Raw genomic sequence first — 19,120 nt, 5'->3', positions numbered from 1 at the left:
TGCAAGGGCCTGAAACAAAAAAACCAAGCGAAAGCCACTTGTTTCTAATCTGTGATCTAATTTGGAAAACAACAACAAAACCAACATATGTTTAGGAAAGCAACTTCTCGTCTTTGGTTTGAAAGTTGGAATAAAGCTTGACTAACACTGATAAATGTTTTCAGTTATAAAACCTTTTCATCTTCAAAAGCAACTTAACCAATCGAGAGAACATTTAAATGATACAGATGGGATTTCAATTCAGATGGGACAATTTTGATGCTACCTTAAAAAATAAACGCTCCAACAAGCCAGGCAATGGGATTTTAGATGAAACTAAATTTGGGTCCACAAGGAAATACCTATAGATGCAAAACAAGCAAAGCCGTTCCCTTGAGAAAGATGCTTTGCTTGAACAATCAAGCATGCAGTTTCAGCATCAGTGAAACATTTAATATGGTTCTCGTTATGCAAAAAACGATTGGACAGAAACAAAATCTTCAAAATGGGTATCGTAAAGACAGGGGGGAAGTGCTATCCCAATTTGTAAGTTCAAGGAATGTTTAGCCCTTGTCCTAGTGCCTAAAAACCCAGCTAAGTTGTTAGGCATTTTGTATAAAATAGGGGTTCCTTCTGAAGGCTTGGCTAACCATGCGCTGAACTCTCCCCAGCCTTTACGTTCTTTGAGTGGTTCAGAAGGGGTGTTAACTTAAACCGTGTATTTACAAAAACGTAGTTAGACGGCGGTCAGACTTTGCATTCCTCTTTCTCTCTTCAATACGAAAATACCTGCTACAAACATGCATACATTCTAACTGTGAAAGGCTTTGTCTCAAGTGCCCATGATTGTACCACATGATCATTAAACCAACCCGGAACTACATTAGCAATGTCCTTACTATACCCATTCATAACGACATTTAAGTATTGATGGTTGACGAATTCAGTCTGGGCTATCAAACACTTTCTGCAACAGCATAGCTTTCTGCAGATCATACCAAAATAATGACACTTCTCCGACCATGAGAGAGCTTGGCATACACACGAAAGAAGCACTTCTTTTCCCGCGTTGACCAGAACACATGCGAAGACAGCTTAAATCGGAAACGAACCGGGAGCAATTCTGTGAAATATGCGGTACGATAATGTGGTAATAAATCTCTTCAGGCAACGTAGTGATATTGGTTCGGATTGTCCTTGTCTCGTTCCATGTAATCCCTATCGATCAGACTTTCGATTCGCTTCTTGACGTCAGCAGGCTGAAAGAAAATAAACAGCAACTAAGAATTCGCTAGACTTATATTTTAACTTCACAGACTAACCGTGAATGTGCCCTCAAAGTAACTCTAAAAGATAACCACAGTGAAAAATGGTTAAAGTTAAAGCCTTCCGCCTAATTTCAAAGGCACTCCCATTAACGAGTACATAAAATCCTACTATATTCACGAACAAAAATTGTCCTCTCTTTGTGAGCTGATAACCGCTGCAGAAGTCTTTTGATAGCAAAAAATCACCTCAAAATATCACAAAAATATCATATTATTTCTCGCAGATTAAGAAAAGGCGCAAATTCTTCATTTTTATACCATAAACTAAACATCCAGCAAATTTTTACCAGAGAAGAGGACACAAAGATGGTGATAAAAATACCTTTACAGGGAATTTCAGTTGGTTATAAAGTTCAGCAAGCAACAAGTTATGTGTTAGAGTCTTTCTTGTCTTCATTATTCGTACTACTGCCGCATCAACCTGGAATTAAATAAAATAAGGTTGGAAAATTTATCTATAAGTCTTTCTCATTGCCTATCTTTCATTGTCATTCTAGTCTTAAATTTACATTTCCATACTTGTTATTTCAATCTCATTCTTTTTAAAATGTCAACAAGACACTTAAAAGAAAAATAGTTACACCTCGATACTTACCTGGTATTGTCTGTCCTGGAAAACCTTTTCCGTTGTGTTAATATTTTCTTCAGGCTACGAAAAAATAATCAAAAACAATAACATATTTTGGTGAAACATTTGAATGGAAACTCTAAGTGGAAAAGATTATACAACGATTGTTTCCTTAGAGCTTTTATTAATGTGAAAGGATGCATGAATTCCTAAGCAGTAATTACGCAAAAACATTATGAAACAAGTTAATACTTTTCAAGAATATTTACTTTAAAGTTTTGAACTTGACTTTCTTACCGTTTCTTTCAGTTGTATTTGATTGATCTTTATTCGAATGAGTCTATGGCTGAAATCTTTCTTGAAGTAAAACACATCATTGTCCTCAATTTCTTTACCCTGTAAAACACAAAATAAAATTATTCACGGCTCCGTTAGACCTAAAGGCATTTCCAAAAGGTGGTGACAGCTGAAACGTATCCGAAAACCTTGATATTCCTGCCCATATCAACTTTTCAACTTCAGCAGCAGACGTCATTTGTATAGCAAAACCTTTAGAGTATAATTGGAGTCATAATTTAATTGGTTAATCATAGTTTCTCTTTCGTTAATGATAAAAATTGAAAATAGCAGTAAAACTTCCCAATGCTATATTTTGTTTGCTCTTGTCAGTTTGGCCACAGAATAGGAAATAGGCAGAAGGGTAACTCTCGTTGGTTTATTTGTTGTTTTTGAAGCCTGAGTCAACAATAGAATTCCTTAATTCCCCTTCAACCTCGATTTCATTAGACGAACTTAGCCATGACAAATTATCATTCATTAATCAGATATAAACGAATTATGATACATAATTGAATTTGTTCGCTATCATGGGGCATTTCGTCTCAAATAAATTTGTCTACTTTCATTATTTTCCCCGACAGATACATGCTAAGCCTCGTATAAGTTAACGCATGCGCTAGTTTTTTCAGGCTTCACCTGATAGGCAGGAGTTCCCCTTCTGCCTATTTCCTATTCTGTGGTTTGGCGATCTAAACGTCTATTATAATATCACGTCTTAGGCATCTAAAATTAAGCGTTAAATAAAAGGGTTTACACGTCTCTCACCATTGGTTTTTTTCTTAACACCCTGGCTTTCCCGACTGCTAATGACTGCAGTGTCCTTCGCAATTCAGAATCGTCTACAAGATGGACAAGGAAATGTCATTTCACAGAAAACATGTTTATGGGCAGGGCAATATGTGGTATCACAGAAAACAAGCATTCAAAGGCAGGGAAGTTTGATAATAATAATTTCTAACAACAAACAAACAATTATGCTTCCTCGTATACCTTAGTCTTAAAACAGGGGTTAATCGAGTAAACAATTCCACACGAGTCAGCCTTGGACTACAGAGATTGTCCAAATGTTTTAAAAATACCTCATTTTATTTCAAAGCACATAGCAGTATATTTTGAAAAATGTGGATTTTTGATCATGTTACCAGGCTATCGGTCGCTCTTCGCATGAAACTTTGAATAAAAGCTGAAGTAGTTTTGTTCTAGAATACAGAACTACGCGGACATCGACACATGAAGGTGTTAAACTGGCTGATAGACTATACCAACAATAATACATAAACTAATCTATTGACATATGAGTTTTTATCTAGTCAAAGCTTTTTAACTAGAATTGTATTTTCAAGAAAATGAAAAAACTTTGACTGATGTACAACAAACAGGCATCATTCAATGACTAAAAAGTTAGAAAGGAAATGGAAAAATAATAATGAAATTTGACTATACGCACCTATTCCGGTGGCTTGTTTTATATAATCAAGAGTAAAACCATCTCCGTCGTTAAATAGCAGCAAACATAACGTTTGAAATAGCGAAACGTTAAGCTCCTTATCCCCCTTTAAAGAAAGCAGATGTTAGATTATACCAAATGGTTTATAGTCACAGTTAGAGTGTAAATACTTATTGTTTAGTACTTAGAAATATACTAGAGGTAACTGAAAAACACGTGAAAAGAATTGACATAAAATCACTTGGTGTTCGCCTAAATTCTCATTGGTTGCAATACACAATAGGCCATTATTATACTATCCAATCAACGACGCGGGACTAATTATTAAAATTTCTCGATTATGAGTGCAATGCAAAGAATATTTTTGATACGAACGGTCAACTGACGGGAAATAATGCTTTTAAGCAAGTTTAATGCAAATAGAATTGGGAATTCATACTGAAATTCTACATACCGATGGAAATGAAGCTTTTACAACGCAGTGGCCTAAGGTGGTCTGCCATTGTAATTTCCTTCCCACATACTTGCTTAGGTAGAAATTTTTGAAATTCTCTTGCAATTTAACCATCTAGAAAATATATTAAGGTCAATTAACACATAATTCAAGAGCTAAACGATAGCGTCACCAAAAGACGTGAAAAAGACGTGTTTAGTATCGTGAAAGCAAAGCATATGATGAAATCTAAGATGAAAAAAATATTGTCAAAATGCGGATTGTGGAAAATGCCATGCAACGGCAATTTACAGGGGATCCGATCTTAGTGGATATAGACAGGGTCACACAGGATGCAAGTGTTGGCAAAGCGGATTCAAAAGGATAGCGAACCAATCAATTCCCGTGTTATTGAAAGTCTATCTGCGATCTTTTGGATCCGATCTAGATTGGATACAGAAAGAATAGCCCAGAATACAAGTGTTTGGACAGCGGATCCAAAGCGATAGCAAACACACTGACTCCCATGTAAAGAAAAGTTTATCGGTACAAACAGGATTGAATCTGACTCAAACTGGATTAACTTTATTGTAAACGAAATCTTAATGGTAAAAGAAGAAAAGTGTTACCTCTGAAGAAAGATGAACATCTGCTGGTGTGTAGGTTGGCCAGTAGCCCATTGTGAGAATATTAACAGTAAGATCGATAGGGGTTGCGCCTGGTTGACTCTGTAAGTACTGTGGAAAAAGGAGCGAAAAATGATGATTCTAAATAATGATAAGAGATCATAAAGAGGGAGTGGCTCATTAAATATTATAGGACTGGAAACTAATGTGCTTGTTCATAACAATTATACTTTTGATGACTTTCTTAAATAGATTCTCAGTAGGACATGCACACAATCTTTTCTCTGTCGCTCCATTAAAGCTAGTGAAACCCTGTCATACAAGCAGTAAGGGGGGATGGAGCCGAGGAATGCAGCACGAAACGCAGCCTAAGAGAATGACAGTAAATTGATAAGGCGATTCACTACATTAGGTTAATCTAGCAACGGATGCAACAATTTGAAAAATCACTCCCGAAAGGTTCTTCTTACAACGGTTCTTTTACAACGCAGCCAAGGTTTACAATAATGTCGATGGAAACATTTGTGTTTGTTTTGCTATGCTTTCTGTCGAACCAACAGAAAAATACAATGTGTATCAAAACACAGACTGGACTTAGAAGAACTGAATCTGCAGAATGTCAATTGCTGAAGACCTTTTCTATTCACAAGGCAAAGTCAATAATCATCCTCAATCGGTCCTCGTGGAAATTGCATTGAATAGAAAATAATATTGAAAATTGCATATGTCTCAGCCTGGATTTTTTTTAAACTGAAGCAAATTTCGAACTTGTCATAAAACCTCACCTGCTTAAAGCTTGACATGATGTCTTTGGACAACTCCATATCCTTGAACATTCCCTCTAATTTGCTAGTGAAAGCAGCACCACATTCTAAAAAAAACACGACCTTAGTCAAGGAACTTTAGGCTCTTATGTGAACTAGTAAGGGAGAGCAGAACCCTAACGAGGAACAGAAATCAAAAGGGAAACAGGGCTTAAAAGGGTCAAAATATCTTTGCGATCGTGAATCTGCAGTTGGGTGAAAATTAGAAAAGACATCCCCTATAATCGCAAGACAAAACTAGACTGCCTTTTTCATAATCATTGCCACTTATGTAACTAAGCATGAATTTTTCAGGATGTTTGACAAAAGAATTTTTAAGCAATTATATAGAAAGCACCTTAATCAAAAACAATACTTCACAGAATCTTGAACAGTACTTCACAAAATCTAAAACGCTACAAAGCTTGAACATCTTCAGCGTCTTCAAGACAGGGCTCAAGCATTAATTGAAATTGCAAAATTTGAGGACGGGTGGATTTGTAAATGGCTTTCAGTTTCGAACCTAATTAAATATGACAGGGCCATAATGACGTATAAAATGATGAATGGTCTTTGCCCTGACAGCCTTAAAGGTAAATTTATTACTAGATCAGAGATATCCAGGTATTCGACAAGGAATCAGCTTGATATTGACATCCCAAGGCAAAATTTGGAATTTTCAAAGGGAAGTTTCTTTCATTCTGGGGCCAAAACATGCAAAACATGGAATGAGATTCCAAGAAACGTCAGAATGAGCCCCAAAATTTTCATGTTTGAAAGAAACTTGAAGGGATTCCTACAAAGTTATTAAATTCCCAAAACAAAACACTATCCCTAGGTAGAACAGCAACATCTTTATTTTATATATAAATATTAAAGAATTAATTTGTAGCAAAAGTTTATTTATATTATAGCTGATAGGGAATTCATGTATAAAGATTTTAAAATGAAATGAAAAGGAAATGGGTCCGGATATTACGATATTCCCTGGTCTCCTAAGAACGAATGAAACCAATCTAACTGTAAACAAACTCATCGGTGAATCACCTTGCTTTAACTTTGAAAGCATCGACTTTTCAGCATCCACTGAGGCGCTTTTACCCACAAGCAGTCTCTTTGCTAAATCCTTTTTGTAGAATGCCTCAAACACATCCTTTCCTGTTAGAAATGTAAGATCATTGTTAGCGTACTATCTTCGTTACGTCACATGTTGTGCATCGATATGCTGTCAATACACATTTCGTGCATCGAGACATCTCTCATTGAATTGTGTAATTGCTATTTTGTTATCGTTGGTCGACGGAAATTTTTACCTAAAGCAAACTAATTAACAATAGACAATACAGTGAAATCCTGATATAACGAACTGCGGATTTAACGAATTTCCCGGTGTAACAAACTAAATGTCTGGTCCCTTGAATCTGCCTAAAAACTCCTTACAAATGCTCTCGGTATAACGAACCCCGGATAAAACGAATTCTCGATATTATGAACCAAATTTTTTGGTCCTTTCATCATAATTACCCTCGATATAACGAACTTTTCATAAATTTTCCATCTGTTATTTATACCTAATTATTTTCGCTGTTCATTTATCGCTTTCTCTTGGGGGAAAACCTTATTGTCATCGGCAAAACATGCTGATGATACATTTCAAGCACTGTCTGATAGACTCAGTGCAAGAGATGAAAGTTTGATAGCGTCAAAAATTAATGCGAATGAGTACACTGAATACTACGGAATACCTTTTTTCCATGTGAGACATTGGCAATGAGCGACGACAAAAATTTATTGAGAGACACGGACGGAGAAGCAGAAGAAAAAAAATAAGAATGTAAAGTAATCGAAGACGTCATTCTATAGTAATAGGAGGAGCATAAAGATTTTCATTTTCGATGACTAACCATTAGTAATATTTGAATTCAGCTTGGTTTTTTTTAATGAAATGTGCACAGTTGTTGTAGATAGCCTAAACAAGCCCATCGCAGGATTATTAGACATGAACTGCGAAAAGACCTAAAAAACGTTTTCTCCCGGTTTAACGAACTCCTGATATAACAAAATATTTTTCTGGTTCCCTTCAGAGTTCGTTTTATCGGGATTCCACTATAGATCTATTGTTACAAATCGAAATCAGCGACGTAAGGCTAATAATTCGCAATGTTTTCTCCATCACAAAAGCGCTTCAAAGCCTATTGTCAACTCTGAGCGGTTGACTAACGGGGCATGGGGCCTTTACTACGCCGGAACCACAGGCAATTCTTACCTTGAATAAATCTAAAAAGAACCATGATTTTGTCAAGAAGTCTTTCAAGTTCCTCTTCTGTTGACTCCTGGAAGGCAAATTCAGGATTTAAAATCAAAGCAATAGAGCTTTACAAATGCGACAAGTGTTAGATACGCCAAGTAACAACCATTTAAAGTAGATATTCTGATTTACAAGGTTTTCAATATCAGAGCATGCAACTAAAAACCAAATGCATAAAACGATGCATAGGAAGCCAATGTTTACTAAAAAGTTTCCGCTATACTTCTTACGCAATAACCTACTCACTCCATAACAATTCTGCCCTTTTTCATCGTCAAAGAAATCATGTTCACCTGGGCCTTACTGTCTGAAACATGCAGCTCTATTTTACAGACCGGGAAAAAATATTGCTAAATACTTCATGTATGACTACCAGATCTGATACTAAGTATGACAAGATGCTGTTTATTTCTATGCTTTGTTGATCTGCTTTCACATCAAAGAAACGCTTGTAAAGCTTTTCTTAGAAATCAAAATCAATCATAACCCCTAATAAAGCATTATCTGATACATAAAGGATTAATTCTTAACTATCAAACCATGATCTGTTCTGATAAAACGAACAAATTTTGTGTTTCCTTGGTCAAAGTTCTTACTAAAACTTCTTACTAAAAGTTCTTCTGTGGCAGTCCATACTAACCTTGTTTCCAGCTCGGAGTTTTGTATCTACAAATTTAGCAATAAGTTCGGCAGGTTTGTTTGGCCTCTTGTTGATAAAACTTTCGAAGGCGTCCTAAGAAAGTAATGGGAGGCTAAATAAAAATGAGCTAAATACTCCTAGAATAGTCTTTATAGAATGCCAGGTTTAGAGGAATATCTTCATTTATGCGTTAAAACCTGTACATTGCTGCTCGCGAGCATCCACGAAAACTGTGAAGGCGCACAGTGTGAGAACAGGGCCATTCAGTTATAAAACCAACTAGTGCAAATGTCAAAAGTCTGATAGGACATTTTGAAAAAGCCAACAGCCAGAATAGTGGATTTAGAAAGAGACACAAGGGTTTTGAAAAATGAACTTTCCAATGAAAACATTGGGTATTAATATTTAAATACATGTCTTTTTGAAAGAAGGGCGTATTGTTGAGTCTAGGTAGATAAAATTTGGGCTTCTAGTAAGTTATTTAACTTTGATCTACAACTCAAAGGAAAATGGCTCTACAATCCCAGCCACTGTCATGAAAGAAACAGTGAGACAACAAACGATGAGTAGAAAAACAAACCTTCATTGTGTTAACGAATTTCTCGTTTTTCGCAAATGCTTCTTCGATTATGTTGTCGAGCTTCTCTTTAAAATTCAGCAATTCTTGCACCATAGTTTTATCTTTTTCCGGATTTATTACAATCGCCGCACCTCTTGCCTTGAAAAAGACGCAAAACCAAAACATTAATGTCACTTTCGAGCATACAAAATATGAGTATGAATATATTTTGGCTACGAAATAAGTTTACTCGTGCCAAGATTCACACCTCTCCGTCAGCCTCTTCGAAACTTCAGACTTACAAAATCCAGGAAGTTTTTGCATTACACCACTAGATTCGTTCGTGAATTAAAAACCTAATTGGCAAAATTCAAAACAGCTCTTTTTCCAAAAGAAAAATAAAAACTTTGCCCAATGTCCTAAATTCTGACTGCTAGAGATCATCAGCTTACTAGAACTCATTGTTTCAAATATACAGAGTTAAATAAACAATATCGTAAGGAAATATAAGGAAAAACTACTTAAAATTGTGATAAAGATTCATAATTAATAAAACTAACGTCTTACATTGTAAATATTTACTGTTATTGATTGCTTAGTTTTGAAAAGCTTTTCCCTTACGCAAGCCATACTTTACAACTTTACTCCCTTCTGCAAGCTGTGGGGTCTATGGTCAAATAATAATTTACAGCTTCCTAATGTGAGCTAAGAACCATAGTTTTATCTATCATTGCGTAAGGTAGACAAAAAGCTTTTAGCCAAGGGTTTGTTTAGACGCACCTTGATGTAAGCACCGAAGTATTTGTATAGTTCTTCTAGGCCAGCTTTTACTCTTGAAAACAACTGGTACATAAGAGCTAAGTCAGAAACTCGGTTTTCGTCAAGTAAGTTATCAAATCCCTTTTGAAGAATGTTTGAGAGATGGAGGCCAAGGAGCTGCTTTTCCACACAGCTAATAAGCGGCTTCCTGCAATTGGAGAAAATTTCTGATTTCAAGGAAGAGTTCAGTGTGTACTGGGCAAAATTGAATATCAAAGGTAAAGTGGTACAATCAGACAACTTCCTACAGTGATGGAGACGCCAACTACCTGATAAGAAAATGAAAACTTTATCTAAAGAATTAGCATGGTTAACAAAAAAAAGAGCTGATGAAAGTCGTAAGAAGAGATAATCAAAACAAAGGAACGGGGTAAATAGAAAAGCCCCAGGAATTATGAAAAAGCATATTGAATATAAATTTGCTTAGCAGAACGAAAAATCTTTGAGAAACAAAGTTAGCCAAAGAACAAGACAACTTCACAAATTATCTTCTAGAATGCAAAAAGGTAGCTAAGCATAGGTCGGAAATGAGCTTGATTCCGATTTTTTCTTATTCTTATTCATTAAAATCTCTAATTTTAAGTCTGGTTAAAAGACTCTCAAATAAAAATTAAGGTGTGAGTCCAACTAAAATGAACAAATTAATCGCATGCTAAATCTTTATTCGAGCAATTTGAAGCTATAAAAGCACTGCCTTTGTTTTTGAAGTCAGATTTTTGCTGATAACTGAAAGCGTCTTAAAAGAGTCTACCAACGAGTGACGTAGCACTGTTGAATCGATTAAACGTCCCCAAAAGTCGACTGATCCGTAAGTCTAATTTCCTCTACAAAAGTACAGGGCTTGAATGAATCGATTTTGCAGAGTTATCTATATAAAAATAAAAAAATGGTCTTGTAATAAGCAGCTTGCCTTGTGGATGAGTCTAAGTAATGCAGCAATCGATCTGATTCTTCCTTCAATCTACGATCGACGCGAGCCAAATACTCAGGCACCTGCAAAAAAATTTGAACAAAAATCAAACAATAACCTGTACTGTAATTTCGCAACAACACGTTATAGCCAGTAGCACAAAATTTTCTTAAAGGTACAAGAACTTATAGTTCTCTACGGGTTTATATAACGCATTTTCATCTTAACGAAGTACCAGTAAATTCATACTTCTAAAATGCAATCGCATATATCATACTGTTGTCCCCAAGAAAACCATAGATCAACAATGCGCGGTATGTTTTCCAATAAACAAAGTGATTGATCAGCATAGACAACCTCGTTGTACCAGGCTCCCATTCGAACTAATTGTTCATTTCTCCTAACATACAGATTTCTAATTCAACTCAACGCTATTGCACATGTGGGTAGAAAAGTGTGTGGTAAAGTTCTAGGTCCAAAGGAAAGCGATTGTGGTCCACCCCTTTCCCCTTCTCTTCCTTCCCTGCACTTTTTTCGCGGGTACTGAATGCATTGAAGACGTATTAATCTTAGATCCTCCCAAAGCCGCTGAAGTCACACGGACACACAGAACAATTGGGGTTGTATGCAGGAGTTTATTACTGACGATTCATTGACGTTATTCGAATTACAATCCCTCAAATCAAGCAGTTCCGGATTAATCTACAGTTTAAGAGCCTTATCATTGAAGTTCTCTTTTCCAACACTACGTTTCAATAACTCTTTCTTAAATATGAAAAAGACTCGAAAGGCTCGAAACTTATGAAAAATGTACACCCTTTTATAGAGAAAGAGTCGCACGTCTATTTTGCACCATTATGACTTCGGTTAGCAAAGAATTTAGGATAAATTATGTGGTCAAATGCAAATAATATTTCCTGTAGCAATATACTATATCTAATCTACACATGAATTTACATCCTTGTACAAAAATGAAGCGCCGCAATTTTATTTGGCGCAATTTAACTTTAAGAACCGACAACGTGTTATAATATACTATATAAGATAACAAAATTAGACATACATCATTATCCTGCATATACTTCTGGCCCTCGGCGGCGTAGAGATTCTCTGTTGCCACCAGAAACCTCTTCTCGAAGACATCTTCGTACATCTTTGATAGAAAATAAGATAGTGACGTCATAAACGCATGAATGACTAAAGATCTGTCAAAGACATGAAAAATAAATGGTGGAAAGAAGATTTCTCAAATAAAGTGCTGTAACGAAACATTACTTTACAAAAACATTTATTTTGCTAATTTTCGATTGTAAACACTGTTCTGCTCCCCAATACAAACTTTAAACACTGTTTTGTTTCTCAGTTTAAACTGCAAACACTGTTTTGTTTCTCATTTTAAACTGCAAACACTACTACGTGCTTAATTTGTAATGTTAAACACTGCTATTTTCCTCGATTGCAACATTGTTGAACAGATTCCTAACCATTACGTATTTTGTTTACACGTGCAAATCAGTTCTTTCTCGCCTATAAAATAACTTTAAAACTCGGATTTAGCTCTGCACTTCTGAAAACTTTTTTGAAGTTGTAATAAGCTTGTTGTAGATCATTCAGAAAGACACGCCAAAATTAACAACCTGTAGATCGGCAAGCATGCGCAACAAGCTTTTTAGGAGGCTCCTATCCACTGATTCGCCATTCCTTGAAAGAAAAATAAACCAAATCAGCTCTCGTTAGAGGGAATCTAAATACAGAAAAGCTGGACATACACAAGATTGCATCAGACCTTACTAAATTGTTTACTGGAAATTTTTAAATGGGCACGTGACTGGACATGTTTATTGGCTGACTAGACAAATGCGGTAAGATAAATAAAATATTTTCACTCTAATTGTGAATTCTTCAGACATTGCAGAATTTTGTCTGCATTTACAAAAAGCAATAGGCTAAATAGTACATAAAATAGCACGTTTTATTATAGATATTTCACTACGGAATGCAGAACTTCCTAAAATACTCTAAATCGATAAAAGACCAGGCTCTTTCTTCTTTCACCTTCTTGAAAGCGTACAGTGTTGCCTGCACAATTCTTTGTAATTTAGAAAGCACAACTCAACGCAATCCTACCTCTCCATTTCAACAAAATGAAGCAGGCCATCAACGGTCTTTGATTGGACAATAGTATTGCTCATGACGTGTGTTCTAAACAAATTCAATCCTATGTCCCTGTAGAAAAATTTCCTCAAATTAAGTATTGAACAGCAAATTCTTGGAATTAAGATAAAAAAATCAAGTAATCGACATGGTTGTATACTTCGGCTCTTGATTTGAAAATAGCATTTCAATGAGAATGCTTATAGAAATAACATTATAGTCCCATTGCTTTTTCTCTAGGGAGATGAGCAGAATACCAAAATTTTTTCTCAGCTCAGGTTTCGAAGTGGTACTAAAAAGGACTGAGTTTAAAAAATATCGTGTATGGACATAAAAAATAGTTTCAACCATCAGCAGGAAAGCAAATCATCCAGACTGAAATAAATAAATCATTGAAAGTTGAATAGGTTTAAACGAACTTTTTCACTGCATAACGTAGAAAGATACGTATTAGAACTGAGACAATTTCACAGGTGCACAAGAACAGACGTTTTCATTGCCTGGCAACAAACGTGATATTATCACAAGATTCGGCCAAAAAAGGGCCTGAATGGAAGCTTACCAAATTGAAAGAATAGAGGGGCTCTGTAGAACGTATGTTCGATCAAGGTACAAGAAAATACTTCGGATCATAATCTAAAAAAAAAGAATATCACAATTTAGCTTTCTCAAAATGAATGTTTAAGCTGGATTTTTTCTTCGGAAATATTCAATTAACTTTATCTTGCTTATCTAGCCACAATATTTGGATTAAAACAGAGCTAAAGAACTAACTGAAACAGAACAGTAATTCGTAGAAAATGAATTGGTGATATCAATCAGATTTTCATCAAATAGAGCTCCATCAAAATCTATGGTGACATAATTTAGTTTCAGATGGACCACAAGGTAATCGACAGTTACAAAAGTGGCATATTTATCAATTGGCCAATCAGCAAGCATCATATCATTTACGGGCTCATTGATTGGCCAATAGTTGATTGGCAGGTGGCTTGAGCCAATAAAGTATTTGTTGATTACCTGTTATCAAAACATTAGTATGTAATTCTCAATCAAAGAGATTGATTGCTAACCAAGAAAGTTGAATTATATTAACATGAAGAAAGACAAAATGATTTGTAAAGCAAGAGGCTCACCATTTGCCTGCAATGATTTTCCCAACATGTATTCAGTCGATCACAGAAAACAACGTTGTCAGTCGCACCAGTGAAGATGAATTAAGGAAACCCGGAATAAAGACAGAAATGCTAACAAGGAAACTTGAAGCTGGAAACTGACTTAACATAAGCTTTTTACAATCAGTGGTTTTTCCTATTGACAATTATTTTTATTCAGATAAAGCTTATATGATAAGGTGTCCTTAGATTGCGCATCTGAGCCATAAAAATAAGTTTCAAAAGGAAACTACAAAAACTTACACTTAGGCATGTAGGCATTATGACCTTCAAGAATTCAAACCATCATGGTCTGCTACATTTTTTGTATCTTGGTAAATATTCATAACAGAAATATTCGAAAATAATTCAAGGAACTAAAATATGTGAAGAAAAGGATATCTTATAAACTGGTTGATATTTGACTTGACATGTGATTCACAGACATCTTTCAGTTTTTCATAGAGCAACTGTGACATCTTTTGGGAGCACAAATTTTGAACAGCTTTGTAAAGTTCTTCTAAACTTGATGAAATAGACTTGCTAGCATGTATTGCATGAACGGCTTCTTTCAGCTTTTCCCATGTCAATTCCTTATAGTTGTCTGGAAGATTTGGCTTTTCTAAAAATGCAATATTTAACTACAATTAGCATTAAAATAATCTTGATGAATAATTCATAGAGCTTTCTGGCTGTCAACTTTGCACGCATTATTTTGCAAAAAAATTGTACCATTCAAATTTTTGGTCAGCTGATGTCAAGAAACAGTTGCTGCTGTTGGAGAAATTAAGCACCAATTATCAGATCAAATCAAGCATCGCAACTTTGTTAAAATCATCATTCATTTTCACTGAAAATACCTTATTTACTCCAATCAACAACAGACTTTGAATAAATGCTGTGCTTTAATAACAGCGAGGCAGTGCCCTAGGCATTGTAACAAACGGTCAACATTGTTGTCTGAAAATTAATACAAAGATCAACAAATGTGTTGGCTGCCGGTATTGTCTAGCTTAATTTATTCTTGAACTTAGATCCTTGTAATCGAGAAGAATGCGCCAGGTAAAAGACCTTTCATGGAGTAAAAATGTCAGGGGCCTTAATTCCAGTAAACATGGTTATCATCAATTTTTTTGCAGAAGATGGACATCAACATTTTGCTGAAAATGAGCATTGTATATATGCTGAAAAGTTTATTGAAAGCAATATTAAAAACATGTTTGAATGAAAATGAGAACATAATTTTTGTGGAAAATAAGCTTCAACTTCATAATACCATTTACAAATATACAATGCTGGCAATGTTTCATCACAATGCCTCTGAAATATTTCAAACAATGCTCCAGATAAGATATAAAACACTGAGCGCAGAATGGTCTAATATTAAAACTTAGATGAATCAGAAGTTCCGTTCTTTGTTGACAGTAACCAACCAGCATTGAGCTATAGTGAATATTCCAAGTTATAGTCGGTCTGGGGATATTCTCAGATGAAAATATCAACTGCTTGAAATTGGAGAAAAAGGAAGCGGGCTAAAAAGCAATTCTTCAAAGGAGTGCACATCAGATGCAGAATAGTCGGGAATACCTATTCTACTTTAGGGTTTCAATCTTCAATTTCTCTAATTTGTTATATTTTAGCCAAATATCCTTATTAAAAGATATTTAGCAAATACCCTATCTGATAGAACAGTTGATTGGATCAAAAAATACAGATCTTGTTAAAATACCTTGTAACATAAAAATTTCATTTAAAAGATAAGGGGTTTGCAAATGCACAAAAGTCAATTTTGATATTTGTACATAGCTTCTGCATTTTTTTTAACTTGACATCCAAAAATCACTATTGGAGATTTACAACTGACATCTTTCTTTTGGTATGCTACTAACTAGTCTTATGCCAAATGAATGTCCAATGTCCCTTTGTGAGACTGCTTTTAGCTATTATGAAAACATGGAGTTGCTTGGAAAGTTGAGCTTATAAGGATGCACTACAATAAATAGTTCATTTTGTAATTTCACAACAAAAGTACAAAATTTGATCTAATCTCATCTGTCTATGCATATTTGCTCTGTATTTTGCACTTTGCACTGAGCTGGAGTTTTCAGAATTAACGGTTAAAAAAACAATAAAAACGACAATAGAAGGAACAGTAAAAACAAAGAGCATGTGGTAGAACACTAGATCCCTACCATTTCAAATATCACCAGCTTGCAAGAATGATTTAGGTTTCAAATGAAAAGTGAAGAAATAGAAAAAAGTATGTAAACAAAATTGAAAACATGGGGAAAATTTAAACACACACAAGGAAATCACATTGTTGGATCTCTGCCATACAAGGTCTAGAGAGCAATTGCTGCCAGGAAAATTTATTTAAAGCGTCAACAGTCATCCTTGCTGTGAATACAGCACCCCTGCAGGTACAGAATTGAATATAGATAAAAATTATAGATCTCTAAACATTGTGCTTCAAAAATATCTGTAGAAATATTGAGAAAGCATCACTTAATATCATCATGTGAAGTCGAAGGATTGGCATTTTTCCAAGATGTCTGTGAAACATACATGGATTGCAGATTAGGCTAGATCCAGAGAGCAAATAAATAGTATGACTTTGACCATGCATTAGGCCATTTTACTTCAAGTAATAAATAGTGTTAATAGGAGAATAGTGGACAAAAAGGTTATTACCAGAAAAGGTCTCAATTTGTGTTGATGGCTACATGGATGCAGGATGAAACCAGGCACCGCGCAGCCATGGGGCTAGCAGGGGCTATAGCCCACCCACTTTTTTGCAATAATAGGCTAGAAAAATTTTTTGAAGGTTTACTCTGACGCAACTATGGATAGTTTACTCCTATGTAGTAGCAGTTCTCATTGACTGGGAACCATTTTTGTTCTTTTTCTAGGTTTTTTATCTCATTTAATGATATGTTGTATTTTCTAACTTGGTTAGCTTGGTTTTTCATTACCCTCAAGCTAATTCTATCTATTTTTATAGTTATTGTTCCCTTCTCTGAACCAGACTGTTTATAAAAATTCAATAGAAAAAAGCAAGTATTTTCTAAAAGGAGCGTTTTCCGGCATTCAAGAGGGCATGACCTCAAAAAATTTCAGTCACACCTATTTCAGCCCCTCCACTTTTAGAGTGGTGCGCGGTCCCTGGATGAAACAAAAGATAAAGGGAACTGATGACAGGTAAATCAGAAATCATCAACAGGATTACAACACAATTTCCAACAAGAAGGGTGATGTTTTTCCTTGTTATTTGGAAACAATGCAGAAAATTGATACAGGCCTAGCCATAGGTTGTTTAGCAGGGAAGCAGTACCTGTACTTCCTAGTAATTGTCAGGCGAGCCATTGATAAATAAAAAAACCAAAGAAAGGATAATTGGTTTCAATAAGAATGATTTAGCTTTTTAGAAGTGCAGCACCCCTTTTTAGCACTTATTTAAGCCATGTGCAGCACCCCTTTTGCATTTGAGGGGGACCTGGAGGGGAACAAGGGTGTTGGTCCAGTGTGGAGTCCATGTAGCTTACCTAGAGATATCTGGTGTGGACAAATGATTTCCCAATGAATTCAAATTGTTTATTGGGAAATATCTGGTGTGAGCTTTACATGGATTTTACATAAGCTATGGTTAGTTGTGATTAACAAAAAAAATTTAACAAACTTTGTATAAACTGATCTTAAACCACTAACTCTATTTCTAAAATATATATCAACTTTTCTAAGGAAGGTAAATCTATGAAGTTTCTTCAAAGCATTTGTTGTTTTGGAGATTCACTTCAACTAAGTTTTTACTTCCCCAAAAATTTTCCCTAGATTGCAATTAAAAACATTATTTAATTTGCTTTAAAGCCACCTAGTAGGTTTCTAAAAAGCAACAAAGCTCTTTTATTAGACATGAAATAAATAAATGTCTTTCAACCAACAGCTACTGTATGCTTTATTTCTTTAGGTTATATTTCTGCATGATTTGGGTACCGTTTCCGCTTAGCTAAAAAACGTTAGTAGAAGACCGAATTAATATTCAGCATATTTCCCTGCTGACACCAAACTGATCTTTATATCCCTTACATCTGCATCAGTTATGGCTGAAATCCCAACAAACAATGGTATTTTAAGAAATGTTGAATTATTGTTAATACATTACTGATAATAACAAACAAAAAAGCTCTTTAGCTCACCTTTGAAGTTCTTGATTACTAACTTCTTTGTCTGGGAAGGTTTTACGCCATACCCGGTGGCCGTGTTATTAAGCTTTCCTGTCTGATGAAAATGATTAGTTCGAGAAGAATTCTGTCTCATTTGGTTATTGATAGGTGTAATTATCCCGTTATTGGGCGAGTGGCCATTGTTACCTCCTCGTTCCATGATGTCGTCCACACGACACTTTTTGCCACTTCTCAAGTTGTCACTGCTGCAACCTGTCTCCGAAGTAGTATCAAGCACGCTAACGTCTAATTTCCTTTTCTGCGACCTACCTTTGCCTTCCAGAGTTGAGCACGTCTCACCAGAATCATTACACGGTCTAACTTCGTGTGTGTCGTTTTTCGTTGGGTTGGAAAGGGGCTGCATTCAAAAGACGCCAATCCATCCAAAACCAGTTTTGTATTATTAGGCCTACGCTAAAGTTGGCTACGATTCAAACGTCACTTTACAAAAACAAAAAACTTCACTGAAGGCTACATCACAACAAACGTTTCAGCAGGTTGATGTTGCAGAAAGTAAACTGTCTTGCAAGCAAGTCTGGCCTGTACCAATTGATATAATTTGACTTTCCGAATTACCTTCACCCACTTGATCAAGACTCTAAGCTGCGAAATTAGTAATAGCCGCTGCGCAGAAACATTAGTACGAGGCTCCTTCTGGGCTCCTTCACAGAGCCAGCCGTCAACAAAAAATTAGAAATCATTTTTTTCTTTCAAACGACAAGGAATACAAGTTAAAGTTTAAATAAAAATATGTGAAGAGAATTACAATTCTAGATCTTAACTCATGACAATAATTGGTAATACAAAAAATAGTAATACAATAACTTCATATA

At 35.4% G+C, this 19,120-nt stretch overlaps 1 protein-coding gene across 1 annotated transcript; it reads right to left on the bottom strand.

Annotated features, from left to right (window-relative positions):
• Positions 1-151: 151 nt before the first annotated feature.
• On the bottom strand, positions 152-18,898 carry LOC135684385 (cullin-4A). The gene is made up of 22 exons (XM_065199928.2): positions 18,261-18,898; positions 14,470-14,689; positions 14,050-14,119; positions 13,476-13,549; positions 12,887-12,985; positions 12,397-12,460; positions 11,823-11,912; positions 10,760-10,842; positions 9,811-9,997; positions 9,052-9,189; positions 8,472-8,564; positions 7,790-7,856; positions 6,571-6,681; positions 5,506-5,591; positions 4,724-4,831; positions 4,116-4,229; positions 3,662-3,767; positions 2,980-3,053; positions 2,173-2,271; positions 1,903-1,956; positions 1,630-1,728; positions 152-1,238 (listed from the first exon to the last, which is right to left on the bottom strand). Exons 1-22 carry the CDS (start codon positions 18,649-18,651, stop codon positions 1,143-1,145), a joined length of 2,523 nt encoding a protein of 840 aa, XP_065056000.2. The 5' UTR covers positions 18,652-18,898; the 3' UTR covers positions 152-1,142.
• Between the last annotated feature and the right edge of the window lie 222 nt (positions 18,899-19,120).

The sequence above is a fragment of the Rhopilema esculentum genome, chromosome 21, assembly GCF_057945365.1.
Source record: "Rhopilema esculentum isolate cy_ngs chromosome 21, ASM5794536v1, whole genome shotgun sequence".
Lineage (NCBI taxonomy): Eukaryota > Metazoa > Cnidaria > Scyphozoa > Rhizostomeae > Rhizostomatidae > Rhopilema > Rhopilema esculentum.
The sequence above is the reverse complement of the archived record's forward strand: the minus strand, read 5'-3'. Positions and strand labels throughout refer to the sequence as shown.

Coding starts and splice junctions, on each gene's coding strand:
- LOC135684385 (XM_065199928.2), bottom strand. CDS start 18,651: ATGCAGCCCCTTTCCAACCCAACGAAAAACGACACACACGAAGTTAGA. Junction 9,998..10,759: donor TACTTAGACTCATCCACAAG/GCAAGCTGCTTA, acceptor CTCCAATTGCAG/GAAGCCGCTTATTAGCTGTG. Junction 4,832..5,505: donor TCATGTCAAGCTTTAAGCAG/GTGAGGTTTTAT, acceptor CTTTTTCCACAG/TACTTACAGAGTCAACCAGG.